This window comes from Macaca nemestrina, chromosome 4 (genome assembly GCF_043159975.1).
Source record: "Macaca nemestrina isolate mMacNem1 chromosome 4, mMacNem.hap1, whole genome shotgun sequence".
Classification (NCBI taxonomy): domain Eukaryota; kingdom Metazoa; phylum Chordata; class Mammalia; order Primates; family Cercopithecidae; genus Macaca; species Macaca nemestrina.
In genome coordinates, this window is record NC_092128.1 from 128,820,089 (window position 1) to 128,838,282 (window position 18,194).

Sequence of the window (18,194 nt, forward strand, 5' to 3'; positions counted from 1 at the left end):
GTTTCACCATATTAGGCTGATCTTGAACTCCTGATCTCAGGTGATCCACCTGCCTCAGTCTCCCAAAGTGCTGGGATAAGGCATGAGCCACCGTGCCCAGCCCCAAATGATGTTTTTAGTAAATTGACATATTAGAGATTTAAAAATTTGTTAAACATACTTAAAACTTAATGTTTTAATATTTGTTGTATTATGTTGTATTACATATTAGTATATGTTATAAAATATATAACTACACTATGTGGATGTATAAAATTTGGTCACAGTATTAATCACAATAAACCATACATTGTAGTCAGTTTTCTGGACATGATAAATACAGGAGAGAGCCATATAAATTATTTTTCTTTAATCTTCATTGACAAAACTGTATGTACTTTTCATGTACAACATATTGTTTTGAAATACATATACATTGTGGAATGGTTACACTGATTTAATTAACATATGTGTTATCTCAATTATTTTGTGATGAAAACTTAACATCTAAGCAATTTTCAAGAATATAAAATATTTTTATTAATATGGTCACTATGTTGTACAATAGATCTCTTTAACTTTTTCTTATCTAACTAAAATTTTGTAGCTTTTGACTAACATCTCTCCTACCATACCCTCTACCTAACTCACATAACCACCATTCTACTCTCTGTTTGTACAAGTTTAACTTTTAAAAATTTGATCTATTAGTGAGATCATTTACTATTTGTCTTTCTGTGCTTGGCGTATTCACGTAGTGTAAAGTCCTCCAGTTCCATCCATGTTGCTGCAAATGATAGGATTTCCTGACTTTTAAGGCTGAATAGTATTCCATTGCATATGTATGCCACAGTTTTTTCTTCATGCATCTATTCATGGACACTTAGATTGCTTCCATATCTTGGCTCTTGTGAATAATGGTAGTGTAGGTATCTCTCTGACATACTGACTTCATTTTTGGGAGGTAATATATCCAGTAGTGAGATGGCTGGATCATATGGTCATTGATTTATTTTTAATTTTTTGAAGAAACTCCATACTGTTTTTCTATCCTAATTTACTGCTATCCTAATTGACATTGCCACGAACAGTGTACAAGGGTTCTCTTTTTTCCACGTCCTCACCAGCATTTGTTTGTCTTATTGATAATAGCCATTTTAGCATGGGGGAAGTAACAGCTTATTGTGTTGTTAATTTTTTTTTTTTTTTTTTTTTTTTGAGATGGAGTTTAGCTCTTGTTGCCCAGGCTGGAGTGAAATGGTGTGATCTTGGCTCACTGCAACCTCCGCCTCCGGGGTTCAAGCAATTCTCCTTCCTCAGTCTCCCAAGTAGCTGGGATTTTTTTTTTTTTTTTTTTTTTTGTATTTTTAATAGCGACAGGGTTTTGGCATGTTGGTCACACTAATCTTGAACTCCTGACCTCAGGTAATCCACCTGCCTCAGCCTCCCAAAATGCTAGGATTATACGCATGAGCCACCACACTGGGCCTGTGTTTTTTAATTTTTAATTTTTATGGATACATAGTAGGTGTATATATTTATAGGGTGCATGAGACATTTGATACTGGCATTCAATGTGCAGTAATCACATCAGGGTAAATAGAGTACCCGTCAACTTAAGCATTTATCCTTTCTTTGTGTTACAAACAATCCAATTATACTCTTAGTTATTCTAAAATGTACAGTAAATTATTGTTGACTGTAGTCACCCTTTTGTGGTATCAAATACTAGATCTTATTCATTCTATTTATGTATTTGTACCCATCAACCATCCCCACTTCTCTCCCTCCCAATCGTTTCCTAGTTACTGGTGATTAACATTCCATTCTTTATCCCCATGGGTTCAGTTGTTTTAATTTTTAGCTCCACAAATGAGTGAGGACATGTCTTCCTGTGTCTTGCTTATTTCACTTAACATCATGTCCTCGGTTCCATCCATGTTGTTGCAAATGACAGGATCTCATTATTTTTTATGACTGAATAGTACTCCATCATGTATATGTACCGCATTTACTTTATTCATTCATCTGATGATGGATACTTAGGTTGCTTTCAAATCTTGGCTATTGTGAATAGTGCTGTAACAAACACGGGAGTGGAGCTATCTCTTTGATATACTGCTTTCCTTTCTTCTGGGTATACTCCTACTAGTGGGATTGCTGGATCATATGGTAGTTCTATTTTTTTTTTTTTTTTTTTTTTTTTTAAGGAAACTCCATACTGTTTTCCATAGAAACTGTACTGATTGACATTCCAACCAACAGTGTACAGGGATTCCTTTTTCTCCACATCCTCACCAGCATTTGTTATTGCCTGTCTTTTGGATAAAAGCTTTTTTAACTGGGGTGAGATGATATCTCATTGTAGTTTTTATTTGCCTTTCTCTGGTAATGAGTGATGTTGAAAACCTGTTCATTTGCTTGTTTGGCATTTTAAAAAACCCACAATGAGCAGTTACTTCACACATGTTAAAATGGCTGTTGTCAATAAGACAAAAGAAGACATTTGTATGTCTTCTTTGGAGAAATGTCTATTCAGATCTTTTGCCCATTTTAAATTGGATTATTAGATTTTTTCCTATTGAGTTGTTTGAGCTTCTTAAATATATTCTGGTTATTAATCTCTTGTCAGATAAATTGTTTGGAAATATTTTCTCATTGTGTAGGTTATCTCTTCACTTTGTTGATTGTTTCCTTTGTTTTGCAGAAGGTTTTTAACTTGAGATGGTCCCATTTGTCTATGTTTGCTTTGATTGCCTGTGCTCATAGGGTATTACTCAATAAATGTTCTAAAGAGTTTCCTTATTGTTTTTTGTAGTTGTTTCATAGTTTGGGGTCTTAAATTTAAGTCTTTAATCCTTTTGATTTGATTTTTATATGTGGTGAGAGATAAAAGTCTAGTTTCTTTCTTCTGCATATGGATATCCAGTTTTCCCAACACCATTTATTGAAGAGCTTATCCTTTCCCCAATGTATGTGCTTGGTACCTTTGTTGAAAATGAGTTCTCTGTGGCTGTATGGATTTATTTCTGTGTTCTCTATTCTGTTCAATGGGTCTATGTGTCTGTTTTTATACTGATACCATGCTGTTTCACTTATAGCTTTGTAGTATAATTTGAAGTCAGGTAATGCGATTCCCTCCAGTATTGTTATTTTTGCTCAGAATTGCTTTAAGTATTTTTTTTTTTTTTTTGGTTCCATATACATCTTAGGATTGTTTTTTCTTTTTCTATGAAGAATGTCATTGGTATTTTGATAGGGATTGCATTTAATCTATAGATTGCTTTGGGTAGTATGGACATTTAACAATATTATTGACTCTTCCAATCCGTGAACATGTTTTATGTCCTCTTGCATCAGTGTTTTATAGTTTTCATTGTAGAGATTTTTCATTTTTTTGGTCATGTTTATTTCTAGGTATTTTATTTTATTTATAGCTACTGTAAATTGGATCAGTTTTTATTTCTTTTTCAGATTGTTCACTTTTGGGTATAAAAATGCTACTGATTTTTGTAGGTTGATTTTTGTGTGTTGTAACTTATTAATTTTGTTTATCAGTTCTAATAGTTTTTTTTTTTTGGTGGAGTCTTTAGGTTTTTCTGAATAGGAGATCAAATCATCTGCAAACAAGGATAATTTGACTTCTTCCTTTCCAGTTTGGATACTCTTTATATCTTCTCTTGTCTTATTGCTCTAGCTAGGACTTCCAGTTTAATAACAGCAATGAAAGTGGACATCCTTGTCATTTTCCAGACCTTAGAGGAAAAGCTTTTAGGTTTCTTTCCATTCAGTATGATACTAGCTGTGGGTCTGCGATACATGGCTTTTATTATGTGGAAGTATGTTCCTTCTATCCCCAGGTTTTTGAAATTTTTTATGATGAAGGGATATTGAATTTTATCAAATGCCCTTTCAGCATCAATTAAAATGATCATATGTTTTTTGTCTTTCATTCTGTTGATATGATGTACGATATTGATTGATTTTTGTGTGTTGAAGCATCATTGCATCCCTGGGATAAAGCCACTTGGTCATGATGAATGGTTTTTAATGTGTTGTTGAGTTCAGTTTGCTAGTATTTTTTTGAGGGGTTTTTCATCAATGTTCCTCGGAGATATTGGCCTGGAGTTTTCTTGTTTTAATGTATCTTTATATGGTTTTGGTATCAGGGTAATACTGGCCTTGTTGAATGAGTTCTGATGCATTCCCTCCTCCTGTATGTTTTAGAATAGTTTGAGTAGAATTAATATTAGTTCTTTAAATGTTTGGTGAAATTCAGCAGTGAAGCCATCATATCCTGGACTTGTCTTTGCTGCTAGACTTCTTCTTATATCGGTTTTGATCTCATTACTTGTTATTGGTCCATTCAGGTTTAGAATTTCTTCATGGTTCAATCTTGATAGGTTGTATGCATCTAGGAATTCATCCATTTCTTCTACGTTTTTGAATTTATTGGCATATAATAGCTCATAGTAGCCTCTAATGAGCCTTTGGATTTCTGCGGCATCAGTTGTAATGCTTCCTTTTTCTTTTCTTTTTTTTTTTAATTTTTTATTTTCAGAGATGGGGGTATCACAATGTTTCCCAGGTTGGTCTCAAACTCCTGGCTCAAGCAATCCTCCTGTCTCAGCCTCCCAAAGTTCTGAGATTACAGGCGTGAGCCACTGCACCTGGCCATAATGTCTCCTTTTTCATCTCTGAGTTTATTTATTTGGGTCTACTCTTTTTTTTTCCCCTAGTCTGGCTAAAGGTTTGTAGCTTTTGTTTATGTTTCAAAAAATAAACTTTTCATTTCATTGATCTTTGGTATTTTTTCATTTTAATTTCATTTATTTCTGCTCTGATTTTTATTCTTTCTTTTCTTATACTAATTTTGGGGTTGGTTTCCTCTTGCTTTTCTAGTTCTTTAAGATGCATTGTTAGGTTGTTTATTTGATGTTTTTCTGCTTTTTTTGATGTAGGAACTTGTTACTATCAACTTTGTTCTTAGTACGGCTTTTGCTGTATCCCATATGTTTTGGTATGTTATATTTCCATTTTCATTTGTTTCAATAAATTTTAAAATTACCTTCTTTATTTCCTCATTGACCCACTGGTCATCCAGGAACACATTACTTAATTTTCATGTGTTTGTGTAGTTTCCAAAGTTCCTCTTGTTATTGATCTATACCTTTATTCCTTTGTAGTCAGGGATAATACTTGATTTCATATTTTGAATTGTTTGAGACTTGTTTTGTGGCCTAACATATTCTGTATCCTTGAGAATATGCTACATGCTGAGGAGATGAATGTGCATTCTGTAGCCATTGTATGAAATGTCCTGTAACTGTCTTTTAGGTCCATTTGGTCCATACTGCAGATTAAGTGTAATGTTTTTGCTGTTTTTCTGTCTGGATGATCTGTCCAATGCCAAAAGTGGAGTGTTGAAGTCTCCAGCTATTATTGTATTATAACCTTTCTCTTTCTTTAGCTCTAATAATATTTCCTTCATATATCTAAGTGCTCCAATGTTGGGTACATACATATTTATATTGTTTATGGTCTCTTGCTGAATAGATTCTTTTATCAATAAGTAATGAATTTCCTTGTCTGTTTTTACAGTTTTTGTCTTGAAATGTATTTTATCTGATATAAGTATACATTTTCGTGTTCTTTTTGGGTTTCCATTGGCATGGAATTATCTTCCCGTCCCTTTATTTTTAGTCTATGTGTGTCTTTTTAGGTGAAGTGTGTTCTAGTAGGTAACAGATCGTTGTTGTTGTTTTTTTCTTTTTGGAAATCCAATCAGCTACTCTGTCTTTTCTTTTCTCTTTTTTTTTTTTTTGAGACAGAGTCTTGCTCTGTCACCCAGGCTGGAGTGCAATGGCACAATCTCGGCTCACAGCAACCTCCAACCTCCACTTCCTGGGTTCAAGCGATTCTCCTGCCTCAGCCAGCTGAGTAACTGGAATTACAGGCGCCCACCACCATGCCTGGCTAATCACTCTATATCTCTTGATTGGAGAGTTTAATCCATTTACATTCAATGTTGTTATTGATAAGTAAGGACTTACTCTTGTCATTTTGTTATTTGTTTTCTGGTGGGTTTGTGGTCTTCTCTTCCTTTTTACCTACTTTCTTGTCTTCTTTTTAGTCAAGGTGATTTTCTCTGATGGTATGCTTTAATTTCTATTTTTGTGTATCTTTGTACGTTTTTTGATTTGAGGTTACCATGGGGCTTGTATATAACATCTTATAATCCATTATTTTAAACTGATTACAACTTACCCCGATTGCATAAATGAACAAAGAAACTAACAAACAAGCAAAAACTAATAAAAACTTTACACTTCAATTTCATCCCTCCACTTTATTGACATTTTTAAAATTTCTATTTATATCTTATACTGTCTATGTCAAGGCCGGGCACGGTGGCTCAAGCCTGTAATCCCAGCACTTTGGGAGGCCGAGACGGGCGGATCACGAGGTCAGGAGATCGAGACCATCCTGGCTAACACAGTGAAACCCCGTCTCTACTAAAAATACAAAAACTTAGCCGGGCGAGGTGGCAGGCGCCTGTAGTCCCAGCTACTCGGGAGGCTGAGGCAGGAGAATGGCGTGAACCCGGGAGGCGGAGCTTGCAGTGAGCTGAGATCCGGCCACTGCACTCCAGCCTGGGTGACAGAGCGAGACTCCGTCTCAAAAAAAAAAAAAAAAAAAAAAATACTGTCTATGTCTTGAAAAGTTGTCATACTTATTATTTTTGATACATTTACTTTTTAGTATTTCTACTCCAGATATGAGTGCTTTACCCATCACAATAATCTTATTTTAACATTCCATGTGTATCTGTATACTTACTATTAGGTTGGTGCAAAAGTAGTTGCAGTTTTTGCTATTAAAAGTTATGGCATTAAAAGTAATGGCAAAAAACACAGTTCCTCTTTTTTTCTTTGAGACGGAGTCTAGCTCTGTCGGCCAGGCTGGAGTGCAATGGCGTGATCTCAGCTCACTGCAACCTCCGCCTCCCGGGTTCAAGCAATTCTCCTGCCTCAGCCTTCTAAGTAGCTGGGATTACTTAGGTACTTAGGTGGGTGCCCACCACCATGCCCAGCTAATTTTTGTATTTTTAGTAGAGATGGGGTTTTACTGTGTTGACCAGGCTGGTCTCGAACTCCTGACCTCGTGAGCCTCAGCCTCTCAAAGTGCTGGGATTACAAGCATGAGCCACCGTGCCTGGCCTGCAGTTCCTCTTGAATCAACCTAATATTACCAGTGAGTCTTGTACCTTCAAATGGTTTCATATATATATATATATATATGAATTCTCTTTAGTATTTATTTTAGGACAGTTTTGGTGTTAATGAAATCCTTCGACTTCTATTTGTCTAGGAAAGTCTTCATTTATCCTTCATGTTTGTAGGATATTTTTGCTGGTTATACCATTCTTGGCTAAAAGGTTTTCTTCTTCAGCATTTTACATATGTCATGCCACTCTCTCTTGGCCTGTAAGGTTTTCACTGAAAAGTGTGCTGCCAGACACGTTGAAGCTCCATCGTATGTTGTTTGTTTGTTTTCTCTTGCTGCTTTTAGGATCCTTTCTTTATCCTTGACCTTCGGGAGTTTGATTATCACATGCATTGAGGTAGTCTTCTATGGGTTAAATCTGCTTGGTGTTCTATAACCTTCTTGTACTTGAACATTGATATTTTTCTCTAGGTTTGAGATGTTCCCTGATATTATCCCTTTGTCTCTCTGCCTCCTTTTTAAGGCCAATAACTCTTAGATTTGCCATTTTGAGGCTATTTTTAGATCTCGTAGGCACACCTTATTTTTAGTTTCATTTTTCTTTTCTTTTTTTTCTTTTTTTTTGAGATGGAGACTCGCTCTGTCACCCAGGCTGGAGTGCAGTGGCACAATCTCAGCTTACTGCAAGCTCCGACTTCTGGGGTCGCGCCATTCTCCTGCCTCAGCCTCCCGAGTAGCTGGGACTACAGGCGCCCGTCACCATGCACAGCTAATTTTTTGTATGTTTTTTAGTAGAGATGGGGTTTCACTGTGTTAGCCAGGATGTTCTCGATCTCCTGACCTCGTGATCTGCCCATCTTGGCCTCCCAAAGTGCTGAGATTACAGGCGTGAGCCACCACATACGACCTCATTTGTCTTTTGTCTGCTCTAACTGTATTTTCAAATAGCTTTCTTCAAGTTCACTAATATTTTCTTCTGCCTGACCAGTTCTGCTGTTGAGAGACTCTGATGCATTCTTCAGTATGTCAATTAAATTTTTCAGTTTCATTATTTCTGCTTGATTTTTAAAATTATTTTAATCTCTTTGGTAAATTTGTCTAATGTAATTCTGGATTTCTTCTCTCTGTTATCTTGAATTTCATTGAGCTCTTCTAAAACAGCTATTTTGAGTTCTCTGAAAGGTTACATATCTCTGTCCTGAGATGTGTGATTGGGATTGGTCATTAGTGCCTTACATGGTTCATTTGGTGAGGTCATGTTTTCTGGGATGGTCTTGATGCTTGTCATTGTTCATCTATGTCTGGGCATTGAAGAGTTAGATATTTATTGTAGTCTTTGCCATCTGGGCTCAGTTGTGCCTGTTCTTCTTGAGAAGGTTTTCTAAGTATTCAAAGGGAATTTACTAGGGAGTACCCTAAGCCAAGTAGCACTGTGATTCTAGCAGACTCATACTGCCTCAGTGGTCTTGGATAATATCTGGGAGAATTCCTTGGATTATTAGGCAGAATCTCTCAAACTGTTTTCTCGCTTTCTCCCAAACTGAAGGAGTCTCTCTGTCTGTACTAGGTTACTTGGAGTGAGGGAGGGGTGACATAGTTGCTCCTGTGAACACCACAGCTGCTACTGTGGTGGGTCACATGTGAAGCCAGCAAATTACTAGGTCCTGACCAAGGCCCATGGCAACTACTGCCTTGCTACTACTGATGTTTAAGGCCCAAGGGCTCTTTAGTCGGCAGGTGGTGAGTCCTGCCGGGCTGCGTCCGTCTCTTCAGTGCAGCAAGTTCCCTTCTGTCCCAGAGTGAGTCTAGAAATGTCCAGGAAGTAGGGCCTTGAATTGGGGGCTTCAGGAATCAGTTTAGTGGTGTGTTTTCCTGTGGCTGAGCTGCTACTCAAGTTGTAAGACACAGTTCTCTTCTAATCTTCCTTCTCTTTCCCACAAGTGGAAGGAGTCTCTCTTTGAGCTGCACTGCCTGGAGTTGGGGGAGGTGTGATACAAGCACTTCTTGGCCACCAAAACTGATATCTCATTGGGTCATGCGCATTCCCATTCCACTGGCTCTGAGCAAGTTCAGCACCTGAATTTGCCCAAGGACTGCAGACCTGCAGACCTTGTGGTCTGACTGCCTTTCAAATTTATTCAGGACCTCAGGGCACTTTAATTAACTAGTGGTGGAGGCAGCTGGAACTGAAGTTCCTATCTGTCTCTGGCATGGGAGATTCCTCTTTAGTGGGAGCTAGGTTAAATGCTCCCTTTGGCCAGGAGTGGTGGCTCACACCTGTAGTCCCAGCACTTTGGGAGGCCAAGGCGGGCAGATCACCTGAGGTCAGGAGTTCGAGACCAGCCTGACCAATGTGGTGAAACCCTGTCTCAACTAAAAATACAAAAATTAGCTGAGCATGGTGTTGTGCAGCTGTAGTCCCAGCTACTCGAGAGGCTGAGACAGGAGAATCACTTGAATCTGGGAAGTGGAGGGTGCAGTAAGCCGAGATCATGCCACTGCACTCCAGCCTGGTTGAAAGAGCAAGACTCCATCTAAAAAAAAAAAAAAAATGCTCCCTTTGTGGGCACTAGCAGAATTCTGTCCTGTGTTGTGTTCCACTGTGACAGGGCAGTCACTCAGTTCCAATGCAAAGTCCCATAATCACTTCACTCTCCCTCCCCAAAGCACCCAGATTCTCTCTCTGTTCAGTATGGTGCTGCTGGGGGATGAATGTCAGATGGTATAGGCTATGCAAGACTCTCTTTACTGCAATCTTCAGTGCCTCTTTTCTTGATATAATATTAAAACCAGGTACTGAGATTGCTCACCTGATTTTTCGTTCTTACGAAGGTGCTTTTTTGCATGGATAATTGTTTAATTTGGTGTTTATGTAGGGGAATGATTGATGAGAGATTCTATTGAGCCATCTTGCTCCACCCCACTCCCCATTTTAGCAATTTTGAAATATATAGTGGCTTATTATTAACTATGGACACCATGCAATGCAATAGATCACTGAAGCTTATTCCTCCAGTCTAACTACAACTTTGTACCGTTTGATCAATATTTTCTTTTTTTTTTTTTTTTTTTTGAGACGGAGTCTTGCTCTGTCGCCGAGACTAGAGTGCAGTGGCCGGATCTCGGCTCACTGCAAGCTCCGCCTCCCGGGTTTACGCCATTCTCCTGCCTCAGCCTCCCGAGTAGCTGGGACTACAGGCACCCGCCACCTCGCCCGGCTATTTTTTTGTATTTTTTACTAGAGACGGGGTTTCACCGCGTTAGCCAGGATGGTCTCGATCTCCTGACCTCGTGATCCGCCCGTCTCGGCCTCCCAAAGTGCTGGGATTACAGGCTTGAGCCACCGCGCCCGGCCTGATCAATATTTTCTGTTTCCCCATCCCTCTGTCTCCCTACTTTCCTCCACTCACCACCTGTCTACTCTCTATTTCTGTGAGACTTTTAGTTACCACATGTAAGTGAGATTATACAGTATTTGTCCTTCTGTGCCTGGTCTATTTCTCTTAGCATAATGTCCTACGGTTTCATTCATGTTTTACACATGACAGGATTTCATTCTTTTTAAAAGCTTTATAGTATTTTATTGTGTACCTTGTTGATGGGCACTTAGATTATTTCCATATCTTGGCTATTGTGAATAATGCTGAAAAATAAAATGCTTAAGAATAAATCTAACCAAGGAAGTAAAATATCTGCACACTAAGAACAGTAAAACTTGGCCAGGCGCAGTGGCTCATACCTGCAATCCCAGCATTTCGGGAGGCTGAGGTGGGTGGATCACTTGAGGCCAGGAGCCTGAGACCAGCCTGGCCCACATGGCAAAACCACTTCTCTACTAAAAATACAAAAACTTAGCCATATGTGGTGGCGGGCACCTGTAATCCCAGCTACTCAGGAGGCTGAGGCAGGAGAATCACTTGAACCTGGGAGGTGGACGTTGCAGTGAGCCGAGATTGCACTACTGCACTCCAGCCTGGACAACAGAATGAGTCTCTGTCTAAAAAAAAAAAAAAAAAAAAAAAAAATGCTGGGTGCAGTGGTTCACACCTGTAATCCCAGCACTTTAGGTGACTTCCTACTGAGCAGCCTTCAGCCCTGAGGATGGACAGCAATAGGAGACCTTGGCATCCCACTGCTCCCTTGTGCAGCTTCCTCCACCAGCAAAGCTTTTCCCATGTCCCTGCTCCTTACTGGAATCAAGGGACACCTGGTCAGCCAAGACCACGACCACAGCATCTCAATTCCAAGGAGCCTGGGATGTGTGGGAAATGGTGCCTTCAGGAGCAAGGGCTAGAAGACAGCCCAGGAGTGCCTCATGCACACTGCAGAGGGTTCTCCAAGGGGGGCAGCTGGAGCAAGAGCCTCAACAGGGCCTGCTCTACCCACCAGCATCGGGGGGCTCTGTGTGCTGAAAAGCCTAGCTGGTTCCTGTTTGGCACCTACAAGAAACCATGAATCCAGCTCTTGGGATGAAGGTAGGGCCTGGAAACCCATCTGGATGGGCCCCTGGATAGACAGTGGGCACGGGCAGGCAGGGGAAGATGGGTGACCTGCATCACCACACACTCTCAGCATCCAGTTTATCAGCATGTCATCTACTGTCATCTCAAAAAACACCCCTGCCAGCCAATGACAGCAAGTGTCCACTTCCTAATGCACAGTATATAAACTGCAGAGACACACATCAAACCCAGGGGGTCTGACTGGATATTCAAAGACTGCCCAGGGTGACGTCATACTGGTAAGCCCCCAGGAACTACTCTATAGGGAACTTGACAGTGGCTTCCCTGAACCCGTTAGGTTAAAATGCAAAGTTGGCTTTAAAAACCAATAGAAGGCGTGGATGACAAGATTCTAGATAATGGTCCTGCCTAGGACCCGAGGCCCCCTTTGCAACACAAGTGGTCAGCTCAACTTGGTGCTGTTTTTCTCTTATGAGCTTGGATTTCCAGAAGTAGAACTCCTGCTGGCTTCCTTTAAAAATGCACACCCTCCTTTAAAAATGCACACTGTCTTGCGACACGTGTCAGGCGTAGCTCCCACTACCGGAAGAAGTGACCTACTCTTTGGCTGAGAGAGCTTAGGCCATGGTCCTCACACTCCACTATGGGCCAGAAAGAAATGATTGCTCATTTTTAGGTGGGATAATAATATTATGGTTTTGTCTTTAAAAAGGCTCCCTTATGTTTTAGATTGGGGGACCTGTCTATGGATGAAATAATTTAATGTCTGGGATTTGATTCAAAATAATACTGGGGACAGTGAGTAGGAGTAGAGATGCAACAAGATTGGCCATCTATGGGTAACTGTTGAAGCCGGGCTGTGGGTGTATAGGGTTCATTTTACTATCCTGTCTACTTTTGTATATGTTTAAAGTTTTCTATAATAAAAGCAGAACGAGGAGGAGGAAGAAACACACAGCAAGGTGAAAACACAGCTCTTCAGGTTCTGGCACAGGAGTGCGAATGAAGGCTGAGGGCCCGTGAATCTGCTTTTCTCAGGCTCACTGCAGGCCAGTGAGAAACCTCAGCTTCAGGGTCCCAAAGCCTGCAGAGGCCAAGAGTCTGAGGCCAGAGGTCTGCTGGAGCAGCCCCTGAAAGGGTCCCTGTCTATAGTCAGCCATCATTTAGGCTGCAGTGGGCTCATCAGTGCCAGGAATATGAATGGCCTCACAGTCTATTTATTCTTGCCCAGCATCACTGTCAAGATCACAGTAAGCAGTGTGTCAGGATCTACGCATGGAGCTGGCTGAATCTTTATTAAAATCTTCTTCTTTTTTTTTTTTTTTTTGCCCACAGTGTTCCCAATTTGTTTCTTTGTTCCTGGTATCTGGAGTCATGCAGTTTCTGATATTTGTCTTGGAGATGGAGGAAGTTTGACAAGTCATGGTGGTGGAAAGGTAGTATTTATATCCTGAAAAACCTTTTCCATCCAGCGAGAAATACCACCCCATAGTCCAGGCTGCTGTGTCCGAGCCGCCTCCAAGGCTCGTCATTTTGGAGGCCCTGGTGAAGTTCTCAGCATGGCTGGCAGGTGCTGTGGCCCAGAACGTAAGTGAAAGTCCAATCTGACTCACGTTTATCACCTAGAGCGGGTGTTCTACATGTATGTGTTCTTAGGACCCCAGGGCCGGAAGAGGTGACCCAGGGCCTCAGGCGCCCCACACCTCCTACAACCCTTTGGCCAAAGCATCTGTCTCCTTACACGCTTTACTCACTAGGGGTCTAGGGATGGCCTTTTTTTTTTTTTTTTTTTTTTTTTTTTTTTAAGGTTTCTGCTTCTTAAAAAACAAAACAAAACAAAAGATATTGGGAGGCCAAGACAGACAAATCTCTTGAGGCCAGGAGTTTGAAATCAACCTGGGAAACATGACAAAACCCCATCGCTACTAAAAATACAAAAATTAGCCAGGGATGGTGGTGTGCACACCTGTAGTCCCAGCTACTCCAGAGACTGAGGTGGGAGAACCCTTGAGCCTGGAAGGTGGAGGCTTCAGTGAGCTGAGATCATGACACTGCATTCCAGCCTGGATGATAGATCAAGACCCTGTCTCAAAAACAAACCCAAATTTTTTAAAGTTTGAAAAGCACTAATTTTGATATATGGGGAAGAAATGAAAATGTGGCAAGAGAGTATGTAGAACTAGAACCAGTGGGAATGTAAAATGGTACCACCACATAAAAGAGCTTAAAAATTCAATAGATGCCTACCCTTTGATCCAGCCATTCCACTCCTAGATATTTGTCAGGATAAATGAAGGCATGTGTTCATATAATGAGTTATTCACAAATGTTCATAGCAATTTTATTTGTAAAATCCCCAAACTGGACCCAAACAACCCAAATGTCCACAGATGAACTGATAGATAGTGGCATATTCATGACAGGGAGCACGATTCAGCAGTGAAACAGAACAAACTATGGATATACACAACAACAGATGAATCTCAAAGTCATCTCTTGAGTGAAAGAAGGCAGACAAAAAAATACAAACCATACAACTCCATCAACATATGATTTTAGAAAATACACATTCAACTGTCGTGACAGGAAGCTGATCTGTTTTGGAGTTTGTCGGGGAAAGGGAGGTAGAGATGACAAAGGGGCGTGGGCACCACTCAGGGGTGAAGAACATGTTCACTCTCTCGATTGTGGGGCGGCTTTACAGGTGTATACATATCTCACAATTCATCCAATTGCACACCTTAAATCAATTATACCTCAACACATTTGTGGGAAAAAATTTAGTAGGAAAAATAGCTTTAATAAAATGTGGTCAGGAAAAGAAAAACCCTCTCCAGGGCTGAGAGAGAAATTCATTCCAAACCAGGTTTTTCCAGCGATCTATGTCTCCTGAGCCCCACAATGTGAATGGCACCCTGCTAGGTGCTGGAAGAGGCACAAAGCTAATGGTTTAATTGGGAAGATAAGATCTTGACACATCAACCGCCACAGGGCGACGTGACAGGTGTCTCATGTAGATCAGCGAGAGCTGCAGGTGTTATGACTTGAGATGATCAAAGAAGGCTCCTTGGGAGAAGCAACATTTGAGTTATGTCTTGAATATATAGAGTTTTGAAAGATGAAGATGGAGAAAGCCGTGTTCCAGGCGGAGAGACCAGCATGAAGAGATGTACAGATGGAGAAGGGCCACTGTTTTTTTTAAAAAAAAAAAAAAAGGTAAATTCAGCAGCAGTGTTTTTCATCGAGAGGAATAATGGGAGGACATTATGGAGGCTGGATGATGGAAGTCCTTGAGTGCCAGATGACAGAGCCTGGATTTATAAGGCAGCCATGGAGGGCAGAGGAGAAACATGGCTCATTCATTAATGAAGCCTTTACTGTGAACCTGCCATGTGTCACGTCCAATGTGGGGGGCCTTGGGATACAAAGATGACCCCTGCCAGCAGAGCATGCATCTGGTGAGAGATCTTGATACGTAAACACATAAACAAAACCAGATGGTGTTGGTACCTCAAGCAGAGCCTCCAAGGGCACGTATTATCCAAGATTCTTTTACTTGAAGTGATAGACATTGAACTCCAATTGGCTTAAGTAAAAAGGAAAATTTACTGGCTCACATACATGAAAGTTCCTGGGGGCATCAGGTACAGTTGGATCCAGGAATTCCATCCATGTCATCAGCACTGCTCCTTGTCTCTCAGCCTTGCTTTCCTCTAGGTTGGAACCATCTCAGGTCAGCTTTCTTTAAGGGGTAGCCTGAGGATCTCAGCAGTTTATGCTATGCTTAAATCCAAACAAAAGATCTCTTTCCCAATAGTCTCAACTGAAGTCCTGGAATTGAGTCTCATCATCTCTTAATTTCCCTAGCTTAGTCACATGCCCTTTCATGAAACAATCCCTGTGGCAAGAGCGATATCATGCTCTGATTGGTCATCAGTGACATGCCTGGAGTGGGGGTCAAGTCTGCCGCATGTGCTGAGACTGGGGAGAAATTTTCTATACTAGACAGCATTGGCTGCATAAGCCCACACCCTCGAGCTCCTTTTCTCTTTATCTCCATTTTGGAGGCTAGAAAAATGAAATGCTAGCCTTCCTCATCTCCTTTGCAGCTAGAGAGAATCTTAACACAGCTCTAGCTAATGAGATATAAATGGAAGTATGCTGGGGGCAACTGGAAAAACTTTGGCTTTTCTCATTAAAAAAAAAAAAAGAACAAATGCAAATTGTGCTTCCTTCCTCCATTCCTTCATCCTGCTTTGAGTGCTGATGTGATGCCTGGAGCTGCGAGCATGAGGATAGAAAGGCTGAATCAAAGCAGGCAACCACCTATCTTCAGACTTAGTGCTATGTGAATGAAATAAATCCTTATGTTGCAGCCACTCTGCGTCAGCTTTCTTATTTGCAGCTGAATGCATTCCTAACTTATCCATCCCCATATGAAAGTCTGGGTGCTGTCATCTGAGGAATGAGGAACTGGGGCTGGAGAGACAAAAACAATTTCAGGGAGGGTGCAGAAGAGGGCAAAGCCAGAGGAGGCTGCAGGCAGGTAGGAAGACGCAACTGTCTCTAGAAAAGAGGGACACATTCAAGAGAACCTGAGAAAGAAGGATTGTTAGGTAGAGGGAAAAAGCTAGGAAGGAGGTAATGACAAGGAAGGTTTGAGTCTGGACACCTAAACCATCCTCAGAATCCCTGGTCATGCAATAGAAGCATGAGCCATGAGCCGTTCCTAGGGCTGTAGATACACACAGAGACAGGATGACTTAGACCCAGCTCTTGTGCAACCAGGTGGGCATCACCTTCTCCCAATCTTCACATGGGCAACCGCCCAGGCCAGAGGTGGGGGAATCCCGATGAGTGCTGTTGACATCTTCATGATGAGGAAGAGAACTATCACAGGACAAGTCCTGCCATGAAATAACTTGCTTCCTCAGTTGTAAATCATAAGCTGTAAGGTAGCTCGTAATAAGAGCATTTATAGGCTGGGTGTGGCGGCTCATGCCTGTAATCCCAACACTTTGGGAGGCCGAGGCAGATGGATCATCTGAGATCAGGAGTTTGAGACCAGTCTGGCCAACATGGTGAAACCCTATCTCTACTAAAAATACAAAAATTAGCCATGCTTGGTGGCAGGCACCTGTAATCCCAGTTACTTGGGAGGCTGAGGCAGGAGAATCACTTGAACCCAGGAAGAGGAGGTTGCAGTGAGCCAAGACTGCACCATCACACTTCAGCCTGGGGGACAAGAGCAAGACTTCGTCTCAAAAAAAAAAAAAAAAAAAGCATTTATAATAAACATAATAATGAGCATAATGATTGGCTTTTACTGAGCCTTCACCTGGTTCCAAAAACTTGTTAGGCATTCTACAGATACCACCTGATTAATAACCACAACAACCCTATAAAATAGTATCATTCCCATTGACAGATGAGGAAACTAAGGCTCAGAGAGATTAAGTAACTGGCCCTTTTTATACAGCTGGTAAGTGGCAGTTGGAGGACAGCACACACTCTTTTAGTTATTGGCATCACACGAGAGAAGTTGCTTCACTGCTGCTTTTGATGTAGTCGAAGAGATTAATCAAATTCTCTAGATCAAGTTCCCCATTTTGGCTTGCTATTTCATAAAAGCACAGGCCTGGTTATCCTTCCATCAGCACCTTCCTGAAGAAGCATCACTCCTCCCCTTTATACTTGTCACCACGTCCCTGGCAAGGCCACCTAGGTGGAGAATGGGAATTTGATAGATTTGTTAAAACGTTGCTGGGAAACAGGGAAGCTGTCCATCGAGCCTGGGCTTCCTCCATCTATGAAGTCCAATATGCATGGTCATTGCCACTCTTATCATAATAGTTAATACCCCTTGAGTGTTTTCTCTTTTTAAAAATGTATTAATTAACCTTCACACAATTCCTTGGGATTGATGTTATTATTATCTCATCTTACAAATGAGAACTAAGGCCTGGAGAGCTTAAATAACCTGCCAAAGATCACACAGCAAAGACAAAAGTTCTCAGGTAGAAGGGTCTCCTGCTCTAGTTACACACAGATCCTGTGTAGGCCTGGGCTAGTGTGTGTGTTTATGTCTTTGTTTTTAACAAAAAATTTTAAGCCAGACATGGATTACACCTGTAATCCAAGGCTTTGGGAAGCCAAGGCAGGAGGACTACTTATGCCCAGGAGTTGGAGACCAGCCTGGGTAACATAGTGAGAGACCTTCTCTCTACAAAAAATTTAAAAAATTAGCCAGGTGTGGTTGCGCACGACTGTGGTCCCAGCTACTTGGGAGGTTGAGACAGGAAGATTGCTAGAAAAAAAAATTTATTTTAAAGAACCAACCAAGGAAAAGTACATATGCAACGAAGCAAATGATGGCTCTCCAAAGAAATGAAAGGGGCACTCTCTAAATCTGGCCAGCGTTTCCTTCCTTGAATGGAAATAGTGGTAGAGGGGATAGAAATCATGCAGCTTTTGATTGAATTTAGGAGAGAAAACACTTGGTAAAAATAATGCTATGAAAAGTAA

The 18,194-nt window shown here is 40.9% G+C and overlaps 1 protein-coding gene across 1 annotated transcript in view; it reads left to right on the forward strand.

The window, feature by feature from the left end:
• The window catches only part of LOC139362635 (uncharacterized), an 83,771-nt gene that overhangs the window by 29,422 nt on the left and 36,155 nt on the right, over window positions 1-18,194 (forward strand). Inside the window, exon 6 of the mRNA XM_071094145.1 lies at window positions 13,005-13,105. Within this exon, the coding sequence (XP_070950246.1) occupies window positions 13,005-13,105 (101 nt within the window). The remainder of the gene's footprint in view (window positions 1-13,004; window positions 13,106-18,194) is intronic.